At 41.1% G+C, this 16073-nt stretch overlaps 1 protein-coding gene across 1 annotated transcript; it reads left to right on the plus strand.

Annotated features, from left to right (window-relative positions):
• The first annotated feature begins 4558 nt into the window (after window positions 1-4558).
• LOC139424265 (zinc finger protein 135-like) lies at window positions 4559-16073 on the plus strand. Its single transcript, XM_071175954.1, has 2 exons — window positions 4559-5168; window positions 14649-16073. Exons 1-2 carry the CDS (start codon window positions 4766-4768, stop codon window positions 15677-15679), a joined length of 1434 nt encoding a protein of 477 aa, XP_071032055.1. The 5' UTR covers window positions 4559-4765; the 3' UTR covers window positions 15680-16073.

Below are 16073 nucleotides of genomic sequence, written 5' to 3' on the forward strand. Positions count from 1 at the left end.
GCCAGGTAGATAACAACCTGTTCACTTTATTAGTACATTCAAACATTTGGGGGCACAGAAAGATTGGAAACGGGAAAGCTTCTTCAGGAGATCATAGCAATGTATGAATGACAGAACTCTTGGTCGTCACAAACGTTCTGAAAGAGACCGTGTTCTATGTTCCGCATCTCAATAGGAAATGGTGCTTTTACATCGTGTAAAAACCTAACATTACACAAATGACTGATTTGTCTCAATATTTTTGGTATTTCTAATAAAATAGTTTATAGGGCACAACATGTGCTTCAGAAGTAGCTAGACATCATATAAGCTATATCTCAATCGATTAAAAAAATAAAATAATAATCTGTAAAACGTGCAGTTATATTGGCGTTATTAGTCCTGAACCCTATACTATGAATTAGGTTTGAGGAGTTAGCGAAGTATCTTGGTGGTTAACTCTGAGTTCAACTCGAGATAACCAGTCACACGAATGTGGCTCACCTTTAAGCCAGGTACATTTCTATTGTAAGGAATCCTTCAGAACTAACCTGGTCTGGGGCAGGCTAACTCAGGACTAACCTGGTCTGGGGCAGGCTAACTCAGGACTAACCTGGTCTGGGGCAGGCTAACTCAGGACTAACCTGGTCTGGGGCAGGCTAACTCAGGACTAACCTGGTCTGGGGCAGGCTAACTCAGGACTAACCTGGTCTGGGGCAGGCTAACTCAGGACTAACCTGGTCTGGGGCAGGCTAACTCAGGACTAACCTGGTCTGGGGCAGGCTAACTCAGGACTAACCTGGTCTGGGGCAGGCTAACTCAGGACTAACCTGGTCTGGGGCAGGCTAACTCAGGACTAACCTGGTCTGGGGCAGGCTAACTCAGGACTAACCTGGTCTGGGGCAGGCTAACTCAGGACTAACCTGGTCTGGGGCAGGCTAACTCAGTACTAACCTGGTCTGGGGCAGGCTAACTCAGGACTAACCTGGTCTGGGGCAGGCTAACTCAGGACTAACCTGGTCTGGGGCAGGCTAACTCAGGACTAACCTGGTCTGGGGCAGGCTAACTCAGGACTAACCTGGTCTGGGGCAGGCTAACTCAGGACTAACCTGGTCTGGGGCAGGCTAACTCAGGACTAACCTGGTCTGGGGCAGGCTAACTCAGGACTAACCTGGTCTGGGGCAGGCTAACTCAGTACTAACCTGGTCTGGGGCAGGCTAACTCAGGACTAACCTGGTCTGGGGCAGGCTAACTCAGGACTAACCTGGTCTGGGGCAGGCTAACTCAGGACTAACTCCACTTATCCTGAATCAAGTGTCTGAGCTGCGAGTTGAGGACCAATGAAAATCTGATTTCCTCCCTTTCGCAAAGATTGCGTCATTGTCCCATTTCATTTGAGGAAGATTGATATAAATAATTAATAAATCAAATTGTGTTAATTTTTAAAATACTGATCACATTACATGTTTTCACACACAGTAAAACTTTAGTATGAATAAATAACTATTTAATCGATAGGAGTGGTGAAAAAGGTGCTTGTGCATTGACAAAGCACACCAAAGATCACATTAATGGCAAGTAATAAAATAGAGATGCCTACTCCACACCAGCCTGCTGAGTTTGCAAGATCCTTCATTTGGATTTCAGCACAAATTAAATATGTGGTTCTGCCCTGACAAACAGAGGTTGCAGTTTGTAAACTGCAGTAATTCCAGTCCACGGTGTTATTTTGGATGCATTATTGACTGCATACTGCAGTTATAATACACTCTTACTGCAATACCTTTTGGTAAGGGTGACTCCACCATGGATTGATGGTTCGGCATTGTCTGTCGGTGTTCCACTAGCCATGTGCGACATAAACACTTACAAGCCTAGCTAGAACAGGCTTGAAGAAGCAGCGGGTGCACTATCACTTACAAACTACAACAGGCTTTTATCAGGAATCAAGGTAAGACCCCGATGCAGACTGTCGAAGTAACAATGTTTATCGTAACAACAGGGGCAGGCAAAGACAGGTCAAGGCAGGCAGGGGTCGATAATCCAGGGTAAGGCGAAGGTACATGACAGCAGGCAGACTCAGGGACAGGCAGAGTTCAGTAATCAAGAGGTGCAGCAAAGGTACAGGACGGCAGGCTGGCTCAGGGACTGGCAGAGAGGACTGGCTCAGGGTCTGTCAGAGAAGACTGGCTCAGGGTCTGTCAGAGAAGACTGGCTCAGGGTCTGTCAGAGAAGACTGGCTCAGGGACTGTCAGAGAGGACTGTCAGAGAGGACTGGCAGAGAGGACTGGCAGAGAGGACTGGCAGAGAGGACTGGCAGAGAGGACTGGCAGAGAGGACTGGCAGAGAGATCGGCGGGCGGGTACAAAAACCAGGAAGATGAGCAACGGCACAGAGGACAGGAAAATCGCTGGTAAGCTTGAATGAACAAGACGAACTGGCAACAACCAGACAGAGAACACGGGTATAAATACACAGGAGATAATTGGGAAGATGGGCGACACCTGGAGGTGGGTGGAGACAAGGACAGGTGAAACAGATCAGGGCGTGACAGGCTTGAGTAAGCAACGAGTGCACTATCAATATCCACCTTCATAATACGAATATAGCCTGAGCTAGAATGTGAAGCTAACTGAAGCTAGCTAGCTTCATACAGTAACCTTGAGTAGATCTAGCTTGTTTCATAGTATACCCCTCAGATCCTGACAAAGGCTTAAAACAGTTTTGGGGGGTATTTAAGCTCTGAAGATCCATTCCCCAAGTTCATAAGTAGTTATCTTGAGCCTATTTACAAAAAATAAGAAAAAAAACAGCGGGAAATACAGAAGTATTTCCTTCTACTCCGCTAAGATCAGCTCGTCCAAAATGTACAAATACAAACTTGAAAACACTGATTATCATGACAATTTAGTCCACGGAGTGAAACTACCGAACAGTAGGAAGCCTTCATTCCATATTGTCCATTTTCCTTTCACCTGTCCTGATTTTGGTATGTCGTGTCATACATCAAAGTACATATTGATTTGACAGGGCGCTATTTAGGCCAATGGATCGGAGACATGTTATATACATACATATACTGGCCGGCAACCACCCGGTTCCTCCACCCTGCCCTATCTATTTACATGGACCTGGAATCACTGGTCACATTAATAATGTTAAATACAGGGCCTTCAGAAAGTAGTCAGACCCTTTGACTTTTTCCACATTTTGTTACGTTACAACCTTATTCAAATATATATTCATCAATCTACACTCCATATCATAATGACATAACAAAACCAGGTTTTTGGAAATGTAATTTATTACATTTACATAAGTATTCAGACCCTTTCACTTTCCTTGCTTGCAAGCCGAAGAACACCATCCCAACCATGAAGCATGGGGTTGGCAGTATCATGTTGTGGGGGTGCTTTGCTGCAGGAGTGACTGGTGCACTTCACAAAATAGATTGCATCATGAGGGAGGAACATTTTGTGGATATATTAAAGCAACATCTCAAGACATCAGTCAGGAAGTTAAAGCTTGATTGCAAATGGGTCTTCCAAATGGACAATGACCCCAAGCACACTTCCAAAGTTGTGGCAAAATGGCTTAAGGACAACAAAGTCAAGGTACTGGAGAGGCCATCACAAAGCCCTGACCTCAATCCCATAGAGAATTTGTTGGCAGAACTGAAAAAGCGTGTGCGAGCAAGGAGGCCTTACAAACCTGACTTACTTTACACCAGCTCTGTCAGGAGGAATGGGTCAAAATTCACCCAACGTATTGTGGGAAGCTTGTGGAAGGCTACCCAAAATGTTTGACCCAAGTTAAACAATTTAAAGGCAATGCAACCGAATTCTAATTAAGTGTAATATAAACTTCTGACCCACTGGGAATGTGATGAAAGAAAGAAAAGCTGAAATAAATAATTCTCTCTACTGTTATTCTGACATTTCACATTCTTAAAATAAAGTGGTGATCCTAACTGACCCAAGACAGGGGATTTTTACTAGGATTAAATGTCAGGAATTTTAAAAAACTGAGTATAAATGTATTTGGCTAAGGTGTATGTAAACTTCCGACTTCAACTCTACATCTACATGATGTATTGTTACACCATGTAGGAGCAGTATAGACTTAGTCTGTTCATTATACACACCTACGTGATGTATTGTTAGACCATGATTGAGCAGTTTGGACCTACTCAGTACTGTTACACCGTGTAGGAAGAGTTTGGACCTACTCAGTACTGTTACACCGTGTAGGAAGAGTTTGGACCTACTCAGTACTGTTACACCGTGTAGGAGCAGTTTGGACCTACTCAGTACTGACCTAGCTGCCTTATTGGGATATTATCTGTTTGTTTGATGTACGGTAGGATGTTTTAAATTCTCACTCATTATAGATATTCACTTATCAACACATGCCTCTCTATAATATAATGAAATAAATGAAAACCTACTTTTTGTCTTAAAATAAAATAAACATTTCCCTTGACTGTTACCCTCCCACCCAGCAGGTGGCGATGTGCCTTTTTTCAGGCAATGCTGCCAGTGTGACGTATAATCTAATGGACGGGACGGGACGCTTCTTCAAGAACGTCGAGTTATCCACCTCCGGAGCTTTTAGCCATCATAAGCGAAAACATTCAAGCTCTTTAAACGCTTTCGGTGTACATTAGCCACGGTGTTTTAAACACACTTGTCGTATCTACTAGTTCGTTACCCAATTTAATATAATATGTACGTTGTTGTTAGCTAACTAGCTGAGTAAATTAGTAGTAGTGCTAGTCTAGTCACTAATGCTAACTAGCTATCTAGCTAACATCCCAACCATGAGCTCACGAAACGACTCCCCCACTTCTAAAGAGGTGATCTGCTGGACGGAGAAAGAAACTCTGGGGCTGAACATTGTCGTGAAAGAAGAGAAGGAAGAAGAGGATGTCACCGTAAAAGTAGAGGATGAGGCTGTTACAGTGAAAGAAGAAGAGAAAGACGTTAAATTGACAGAAGAGGAAGACTCGTTCAGAGTGAAAGAGGAGGAGGATGTCACAGTAAAAGAAGAGGAGGAAGAGAAAGAGGAGATGACTGTCACAGTGAAAGAAGAGGAAGACATTTTTGGAATGAAGGAAGTGGGGGAGATTACTGTCACATTGGAGGAGGAGGAGGAAGAAGAAGAGGAGACAGGAGATCTGATTAACAACAGTGAGTAATATCTTAAACACTGGGGTACAAACTCTGCAGTTGTTGAACCGATGTGTGGTTTTAAAGGGGTATTTACTGAAGTTGTACACGTTAATAGTTCTGTACTGTAGGAATCGCTAAAGCTACAAGGAGACGGGGAAGGCCAACAAAACGTTAACATTTGTAAACATGTGAATATCTCTTTCTGTAGTGTCTTTGTTCAGTGTCTATGCTTGACATCACACAAAAAAAGCGAAAATCATCTCATGTCTGACTTCAAATGATGAAGAGGACAGAATCAAGACAATGAAGGATAATTTTGATCTGGATGAAATGTTAAAAAAAAAAAATTACCACAGAGGTTATTTAAAATCCTTAATAGTACTCTGACGTGCACCAATCTAAGTAACATAATAAAAAAGAATCCCCATCAGAATCCGTCCGTTTAAACTGGAGATATTGGGATGCAACATCCAATCCACCTCATCTGCCGATGTAGGGCTGAGTCTCAATCCACCTCATCTGCCTATGTTGGGCTGAGTCTCAATCCACCTCATCTAATCCACCTCATCTGCCGATGTAGGGCTGAGTCTCAATCCACCTCATCTGCCTATATTGGGCTGAGTCTCAATCCACCTAATCTGCCGATGTTGGGCTGAGTCTCAATCCACCTCATCTGCCTATGTTGGGCTGCGTCTCAATCCACCTCATCTAATCCACCTCATCTGCCTATGTTGGGCTGAGTCTCAATCCACCTCATCTAATCCACCTCATCTGCCTATGTTGGGCTGAGTCTCAATCCACCTCATCTAATCCACCTCATCTGCCTATGTTGGGCGGAGTCTCAATCCACCTCATCTGCCGATGTTGGGCGGAGTCTCAATCCACCTCATCTGCCGATGTTGGGCTGAGTCTCAATCCACCTCATCTGCCGATGTTGGGCTGAGTCTCAATCCACCTCATCTGCCTATGTTGGGCTGTCTCAATCCACCTCATCTGCCTATGTTGGGCTGAGTCTCAATCCACCTCATCTGCCTATGTTGGCCTTCCTCAACTGCTGTGGAAGATGGCCGAGCTACAAATCACATGTTATTTGTCACATGCGCCGAATAAAGCAGGTGTAGGTAGACCTTACAGTGAAATGATTACTTTACAAGCCCCTTATTAACCAACAATTCAGTTTGAAGAAAAATAGGAGTTAAGAAAAATATTGACTAAATAAACTAAAGTAAAAAAATAAAATAAATGATCAACAATAAAATAACAATGTGGAGGCTATATACAATGAGTACCGGTACCGAGTCAATGTGGAGGCTATATACAATGAGTACCGGTACAGAGTCAATGTGGAGGCTATATACAATGAGTACCGGTACCGAGTCAATGTGGAGGCTATATACAATGAGTACCGGTACCGAGTCAATGTGGAGGCTATATACAATGAGTACCGGTACCGAGTCAATGTGGAGGCTATATACAATGAGTACCGGTACAGAGTCAATGTGGAGGCTATATACAGGGGGTACCAGTACAGAGTCAATGTGGAGGCTATATACAATGAGTACCGGTACAGAGTCAATGTGGAGGCTATATACAATGAGTACCGGTACAGAGTCAATGTGGAGGCTATATACAGGGGGTACCAGTACAGAGTCAATGTGGAGGCTATATACAATGAGTACCGGTACAGAGTCAATGTGCTGGGGTACAGGTTAGTCGAGGTAATTGAGGTAATATGGACATGTAGGTAGGGGTAAAATGACTATGCATAGATAATAAACAGTAGCAGCAACGTAAAAAAAAGACATCCTGAAAATGAATCTTCTCATTAAAACGTCTGTAGCGTCCGAACGGTGTGGCCTTCAAAACTACAATGACCTTTTCTATGGAGACTCTTTTCTTCCATTTTGCTCTACGACCCCTTCATCTGGAGATAGCCCATACAAATTAATGGCAGTATGGAGATATATATAGATATTAACCCATACAATTGAATAGCAGTATGGAGATATATATAGATATTAACCCATACAAATGAATAGCAGTATGGAGGTATATATAGATATTAACCCATACAAATGAATAGCAGTATGGAGATATATATAGATATTAACCCATACAAATGAATAGCAGTATGGAGATATATATAGATATTAACCCATACAAATGAATAGCAGTATGGAGGTATATATAGATATTAACACATACAAATGAATAGCAGTATGGAGATATATATAGATATTAACCCATACAAATGAATAGCAGTATGGAGATATATATAGATATTAACCCATACAAATGAATAGCAGTATGGAGATATATATAGATATTAACCCATACAAATGAATAGCAGTATGGAGATATATATAGATATTAACCCATACAAATGAATAGCAGTATGGAGATATATATAGATATTAAACCTTCATCTGGAGGTAACCCATACAAATGAATAGCAGTATGGAGATATATATAGATATTAACCCATACAAATGAATGGTAGTATGGAGGTATATATAGATATTAACCCATACAAATGAATAGCAGTATGGAGATATATATAGATATTAACCCATACAAATGAATAGCAGTATGGAGATATATATAGATATTAACCCATACAAATGAATAGCAGTATGGAGATATATATAGATATTAAACCTTCATCTGGAGGTAACCCATACAAATGAATAGCAGTATGGAGATATATATAGATATTAACCCATACAAATGAATAGCAGTATGGAGATATATATAGATATTAACCCATACAAATGAATGGTAGTATGGAGATATATATAGATATTAACCCATACAAATGAATAGCAGTATGGAGATATATATAGATATTAAACCTTCATCTGGAGGTAGCCCATACAAATGAATGGTAGTATGGAGGTATATATAGATATTAACCCATACAAATGAATAGCAGTATGGAGGTATATATAGATATTAAACCTTCATCTGGAGGTAGCCCATACAAATGAATGGTAGTATGGAGGTATATATAGATATTAACCCATACAAATGAATAGCAGTATGGAGGTATATATAGATATTAACCCATACAAATGAATGGTAGTATGGAGGTATATATAGATATTAAACCTTCATCTGGAGGTAGCCCATACAAATGAATGGTAGTATGGAGGTATATATAGATATTAACCCATACAAATTAATGGCAGTATGGAGGTATATATAGATATTAACCCATACAAATGAATGGTAGTATGGAGGTATATATAGATATTAACCCATACAAATTAATGGCAGTATGGAGGTATATATAGATATTAACCCATACAAATGAATGGTAGTATGGAGGTATATATAGGTATTAAACCTTCATCTGAAGGTAACCCATACAAATGAATGGCAGTATGGAGATATACAGTGCCTTGCGAAAGTATTCGGCCCCCTTGAACCTTGCGACCTTTTGCCACATTTCAGGCTTCAAACATAAAGATATAAAACTGTATTTTTTTCTGAAGAATCAACAACAAGTGGGACACAATCATGAAGTGGACATTTATTGGATATTTCAAACTTTTTTAACAAATCAAAAACTGAAAAATTGGGCGTGCAAAATTATTCAGCCCCTTTACTTTCAGTGCAGCAAACTCTCTCCAGAAGTTCAGTGAGGATCTCTGAATGATCCAATGTTGACCTAAATGACTAATGATGATGAATACAATCCACCTGTATGTAATCAAGTCTCCGTATAAATGCACCTGCACTGTGATAGTCTCAGAGGTCCGTTAAAAGCGCAGAGAGCATCATGAAGAACAAGGAACACACCAGGCAGGTCCGAGATACTGTTGTGAAGAATTTTAAAGCCGGATTTGGATACAAAAAGATTTCCCAAGCTTTAAACATCCCAAGGAGCACTGTGCAAGCGATAATATTGAAATGGAAGGAGTATCAGACCACTGCAAATCTACCAAGACCTGGCCGTCCCTCTAAACATTCAGCTCATACAAGGAGAAGACTGATCAGAGATGCAGCCAAGAGGCCCATGATCACTCTGGATGAACTGCAGAGATCAACAGCTGAGGTGGGAGACTCTGTCCATAGGACAACAATCAGTCGTATATTGCACAAATCTGGCCTTTATGGAAGAGTGGCAAGAAGAAAGCCATTTCTTAAAGATATCCATAAAAAGTGTTGTTTAAAGTTTGCCACAAGCCAGCTGGGAGACACACCAAACATGTGGAAGAAGGTGCTCTGGTCAGATGAAACCAAAATTGAACTTTTTGGCAACAATGCAAAACGTTATGTTTGGCGTAAAAGCAACACAGCTCATCACCCTGAACACACCATCCCCACTGTCAAACATGGTGGTGGCAGCATCATGGTTTGGGCCTGCTTTTCTTCAGCAGGGACAGGGAAGATGGTTAAAATTGATGGGAAGATGGATGGAGCCAAATACAAGACCATTCTGGAAGAAAACCTGATGGAGTCTGCAAAAGACCTGAGACTGGGACGGAGATTTGTCTTCCAACAAGACAATGATCCAAAACATAAAGCAAAATCTACAATGGAATGGTTAAAAAATAAACATATCCAGGTGTTAGAATGGCCAAGTCAAAGTCCAGACCTGAATCCAATCGAGAATCTGTGGAAAGAACTGAAAACTGCTGTTCACAAATGCTCTCCATCCAACCTCATTGAGCTCGAGCTGTTTTGCAAGGAGGAATGGGAAAAAAATTCAGTCTCTCGATGTGCAAAACTGATAGAGACATACCCCAAGCGACTTACAGCTGTAATCGCAGCAAAAGGTGGCGCTACAAAGTATTAACTTAAGGGGGCTGAATAATTTTGCACGCCCAATTTTTCAGTATTTGATTTGTTAAAAAAGTTTGAAATATCCAATAAATGTCGTTCCACTTCATGATTGTGTCCCACTTGTTGTTGATTCTTCACAAGAAAATACAGTTTTATATCTTTATGTTTGAAGCCTGAAATGTGGCAAAAGGTCACAAAGTTCAAGGGGGCCGAATACTTTCGCAAGGCACTGTATATAGATATTTAACCTTCATCTGAAGGTAACCCATACAAATGAATGGCAGTATGGAGATATACAGTGGGGCAAAAAAGTATTTAGTCAGCCACCAATTGTGCAAGTTCTCCCACTTAAAAAGATGAGAGGCCTGTAATTTTCATCATAGGTACACTTCATCTATGACAGACAAAATGAGAAGAAAAAAATCCAGAAAATCACATTGTAGGATTTTTAATTAATTTATTTGCAAATTATGGTGGAAAATAAGTATTTGGTCACCTACAAACAAGCAAGATTTCTGGCTCTCACAGACCTGTAACTTCTTCTTTAAGAGGCTCCTCTGTCCTCCACTCATTACCTGTATTAATGGCACCTGTTTGAACTTGTTATCAGTATAAAAGACACCTGTCTACAACCTCAAACAGTCACACTCCATACTCCACTATGGCCAAGACCAAAGAGCTGTCAAAGGAGGACACCAGAAACCAAATTGTAGACCTGCACCAGGCTGGGAAGACTGAATCTGCAATAGGTAAGCAGCTTGGTTTGAAGAAATCAACGGTGGGAGCAATTATTAGGAAATGGAAGACATGCAAGACCACTGATAATCTCCCTCGATCTGGGACTCCACGCAAGATCTCACCCCGTGGGGTCAAAATGATCACAAGAATGGTGAGCAAAAATCCCAGAACCACACGGGGGGACCTAGTGAATGACCTGCAGAGAGCTGGGACCAAAGTAACAAAGCCTACCATCAGTAACACACTACGCCGCCAGGGACTTAAATCCTGCAGTGCCAGACGTGTCCCCCTGCTTAAGCCAGTACATGTCCAGGCCCGTCTGAAGTTTGCTAGAGAGCATTTGGATGATCCAGAAGATTGGGAGAATTATCATATGGTCAGATGAAACCAAAATATAACTTTTTGGTAAAAACTCAACTCGTCGTGTTTGGAGGACAAAGAATGCTGAGTTGCATCCAAAGAACACCATACCTACTGTGAAGCATGGGTGTGGAAACATCATGCTTTGGGGCTGTTTTTCTGCAAAGGGACCAGGACAACTGATCCGTGTAAAGGAAAGAATGAATGGGGCCATGTATCGTGAGATTTTGAGTGAAAACCTCCTTCCATCAGCAAGGTCATTGAAGATGAAACGTGGCTGGGTCTTTCAGCATGGCAATGATCCCAAACACACCGCCCGGGCAACGAAGGAGTGGCTTCGTACGAAGCATTTCAAGGTCCTGGAGTGGCCTAGCCAGTGTCCAGATCTCAACCCCATAGAAAATCTTTGGAGGGAGTTGAAAGTCTGTGTAGCCCAGCAACAGCCCCAAAACATCACTGCTCTAGAGGAGATCTGCATGGAGGAATGGGCCAAAATTACAGTCAAACTGAAATGAATCATTGTTTATTAACACCGAGCTGGAGAGATCACAGTCAAACTGAAATTAATCATTGTTTATTAACACCAAGCTGGAGAGATCACAGTCAAACTGAAATGAATAAAGTGCCGGTCTGCAGGGAGCCCCTCCGGGGCAGTCCTGTTAGATCTCTTATATACTGCTAACAAGTTATATTTGCATGATTTAGCTTATTCATCATTCACAGTTTATTCATTATTAACGTTTGGTTCATGCATGTGACAGACTAATACCCCCACGAGACTTCTTCTCTCCAAGCTGAGACCTTGAAACTGAGATATCCCTTTCGTTCTCAAAACAAGGGTCTGAGCGTATTGCCAAATTGCAGACGCCGATAGTGAGGATTCGTTCAATCAGTCGCTTACATGAACACATACATTGGTTATTAGAAAAGCACAAACAACATTTTCCGTCACAATAGCATCAGAGAGGAAGAAGTGAAGCGAGAGGTTTCACTCTCGTCAAAATATGCCCAATGCTTATTTTGGACCTGAACTTGTCGGCTGCCTTCACGCCGTTGGGACAACTCCCATTGTTAGGGCAAAGACTTGAGAATCTTGTCATAATATACAGATCTCTGATAGTATTTTCTGTTGGTCACATCATTTTACTGTTTGGATTTTTTTTGTTGACCGTTTGTTAACCTTTCTGATCTCCCCATCCCGGATCCGGGATCGTGAATACAGACTCAAGCTCATTACCATAACGCAACGTTAACTATTCATGAAAATCGCAAATGAAATGAAATAAATATGCTAGCTCTCAAGCTTAGCCTTTTGTTAACAACACTGTCATCTCAGATTTTCAAAATATGCTTCTCAACCATTGCAAAACAAGCATTTGTGTAACAGTATTGATGGCTAACGTAGCATTTAGCATTAGCATTCAGCTGGCAACATTTACACAAAAAAACAGAAAAGCATTCAAATAAAATAATTTACCTTTGAAGAACTTCAGATGTTTTCAATGAGGAGACTCTCAGATAGCAAATGTTCAGTTTTTCCTGAAAGATTATTTGTTTAGGACAAATCGCTCCGTTTTCTGCGTCACGTTTAGCTATGAAAAAACCCCTGTATCCAGGATTGTGTTGATTTGATTTGATTTGATTTGATCTATCAGCAAGCTCATTAGCATAACACAACGTTAACTATTTATGAAAATCGCAAATGAAATGAAATAAATATGCCATCTCTCAAGCTTAGCCTTTTGTAAACAACACTGTCATCTCAGATTTTCAAAATATGCTTCTCAACCATAGGAAAACAATCATTTGTGTAAAAGTAGCTAGCTAGCGTTAGCATTTCGCGTTAGCATTTAGCGTTAGCATTAGCGTTAGCATCCAGCACGCAACATTAACAAAAACATAAAAGCCTTCAAATAAAATCATTTACCTTTGAAGAACTTCTGATGTTTTCAATGAGGATACTCTCAGTTAGATAGCAGATGCTCAGTTTTTCCAAAAAGATTCCTTGTGTATTAGAAATAGCTCCGTTTTATACATCACATTTGGCTACCAAAAAAAATCCGAAAATTCAGTCCTCAAAACGCGAACTTTTTTCCAAATCAACTCCATAATATCGACTGAAAACATGGCAAACGTTGTTTAGAATCAATCATCAAGGTGTTTTTCACATATCTCTTCATTGATACATCGTTCTTGGACACATGCTTTCTCCCCTGAATCAAATGGTAAAGTAGAAGCAGCTGGCAATTGCGCACCGAATTCGACGCAGGACACCAGGCGGACACTTGGAAAATGTAGTCTCTTATGGTCAATCTTCCAATGATATGCCTACAAATACGTCACAATGCTGCTAAGACCTTGGGCGAACGACAGAAAGTGTAGGCTCATTCGTTGCGCAATCACAGCCATATAAGGAGAGAATGGAAAACAGAGCTTCAGAAATTCTGCTAATTCCTGGGTGATGCATCATCTTGGTTTCGCCTGTAGAATGAGTTCTGGGGCACTTACAGACAAAATCTTTGCAGATTCTGAAACTTCAGAGTGTTTTCTTTCCAGAACTGTATCTTTCCAAAATATGCATAGTCAAGCATCTTTTCGTGACAAAATATCGCGCTTAAAACGGGAACGTTTTTTATCCAAAAATGAAATAGCGCCCCTAGAGCTCTAACAGGTTAACCGCTTAATGAGGGTTGGTTAGTCGGCATCAGAATTAATCTAAATGTGTATCCCTCGACAAAATATCTTTCTGATACAAAAATGGCTCTAACAATCATGTTTACATGAACACATCTGAAGTCCGTTTACCTGATGGCACTGATAGATGCAGAAATATTCACCCTTTCAAAATATTTCTTCTGCCACAGCTACTATGTTATTTTTTTGTGAAGCATATTTGATTCTGAGTTCAGACAATACTGTATAAACGTTATGTGAAAACGACTTCTGACATTTCTATTGAATAATAAATCACCAGAATACGTTCAATGCGTATTTTCGATTACATATGAAATGCAGAGAGGCGGAAAGCAAAGGGTTTGAACAAGTCCCTTCTGTTACAAACCAAATATTTCACTAGAAGCATGGGGTAATAATGTCTAGATGCTTTTTTTTCCCCAGTGGAGAGAATTTCCTGTCTGGGCTGTGGGACAGTGGAGATTAGTTTATAAATGCCCTGGCTAGGCTGTGGGACAGTGGAGATTAGTTTATAAATTGCCTGGCTAGGCTGTGGGACAGTGGAGATTAGTTTATAAATGGCCTGGCTGGGCTGTGGGACAGTGGAGATTAGTTTATAAATGGCCTGGCTGGGCTGTGGGACAGTGGAGATTAGTTTATAAATGGCCTGGCTGGGCTGTGGGACAGTGGAGATTAGTTTATAAATGGCCTGGCTGGGCTGTGGGACAGTGGATGTGTAGGAATGATTCAAATGGAACTGTTAATAGCCATTACCCGGGTAGTATTGGGACTAACTAACGGCTTTTAACCAATCGGCATCAAAGATCCAAATGTACGGTTTATAATGAGTCTAGATTAAAACCTCATAGGAAGACAGTTTTATCATGTGGGGGTTTTATTCAGGTCTCTCTGCTTAACCAAATACTTTGTCTTTGGCAGGAGAGAGACCAGACTCTCACTCTGACAGCAGTAAGAGTGCTTCAGGGGAACCAGACCCAGAGACTCCCAAACCAGTGAGACGACTCGACTGCTCCCAGTGTAATAAGAGTTTTAAGTTGTCACGGTACCTAAAAATACATCAGAGGACACACACAAGGGAGAAATCTTTTCTCTGCTCCCAGTGTGGAAAGAGTTTTACCCAGTTATGGAGCCTGAACAAACATAATCGAATACACACAGGAGAAAAGCCTTACTGCTGTTCCCATTGTGGAAATAATTTTAGGTCGTCAGATAAGCTGAAGGAGCACGAGAGGACACACACAGGGGAGAGACCATACCACTGCTCCTTGTGTGGAAAGAGTTTTACCCAGTTAGGAAGCCTGAAAGAGCATGAAAGGAAACACTCAGGAGAAAAGTCTTTCCAATGTTCCCAGTGTGGAAAGAGATTTTTAAGATCACAGCAACTAAAATCACACGAGAGGATACACACAGGGGAGAAACCATACCACTGCACCCAGTGTGAAAAGAGTTTTACCCAGTTAGGGAGCCTGAACAAACATAATAGAATACACACAGGAGAAAAGCCTTATCCCTGTGCCTATTGTCCAAAGAGATTTTCAGGATCACAGGATCTAAAATCACACGAGAGGACACACACGGGGGAGAAACCATACCACTGCTCCCAGTGTGAAAAGAGTTTTACGCAGTCAGGGAGCCTGAACAAACATAATAGAATACACACAGGAGAAAAGCCTTACCCCTGTGCAAATTGTGGAAAGAGATTTTCACGATCACAGGACCTAAAATCACATGAGAGGACACACACAGGAGAAAAGCCTTACCCCTGTGCCCATTGTAGAAAGAGATTTTCACAATCACATGACCTAAAATCACATGAGCGAACACACACAGGAGAGATACCTTACCATTGCTCCCTGTGTGGAAATGATTTTTTCCATTTAGGAAGTCTGCGCAAACATAAGAAGAGAAAACACTCTGGCGATGTGTGTACCCATGTTCCCATTGCGTAATGAATATCAGGTTGTTAAATAAAAAATACACACAGAAGACCTGAAATCACATCATAGAATAGACGGGCAGTGTTCCGATGAGTCACTGTGATCTGATGAGTCACTGTGTTCCGATGAGTCACTCTGTTCTGATGAGTCACTGTGTTCTGATGAGTCACTGTGTTCTGACTGATGTTTGACTGTTGTTTTATGCCACATTAAATCATATTGTTTACATGAAATCATTCTCTAGAATAGGCCTGTTTTAGTTTCTGACACAGGATTATGTCTAAAATCAGATTACACTTTTAAAATGTATTTGATTTTGATTCTACACTTTGATATGTTGGATACATGTAAGAAACCTTACATGTTAATGACATGATTTGGATATTATAAAATGTAAATTATAAAA

Source organism: Oncorhynchus clarkii, chromosome 13, assembly GCF_045791955.1.
Source record: "Oncorhynchus clarkii lewisi isolate Uvic-CL-2024 chromosome 13, UVic_Ocla_1.0, whole genome shotgun sequence".
Taxonomy (NCBI): domain Eukaryota; kingdom Metazoa; phylum Chordata; class Actinopteri; order Salmoniformes; family Salmonidae; genus Oncorhynchus; species Oncorhynchus clarkii.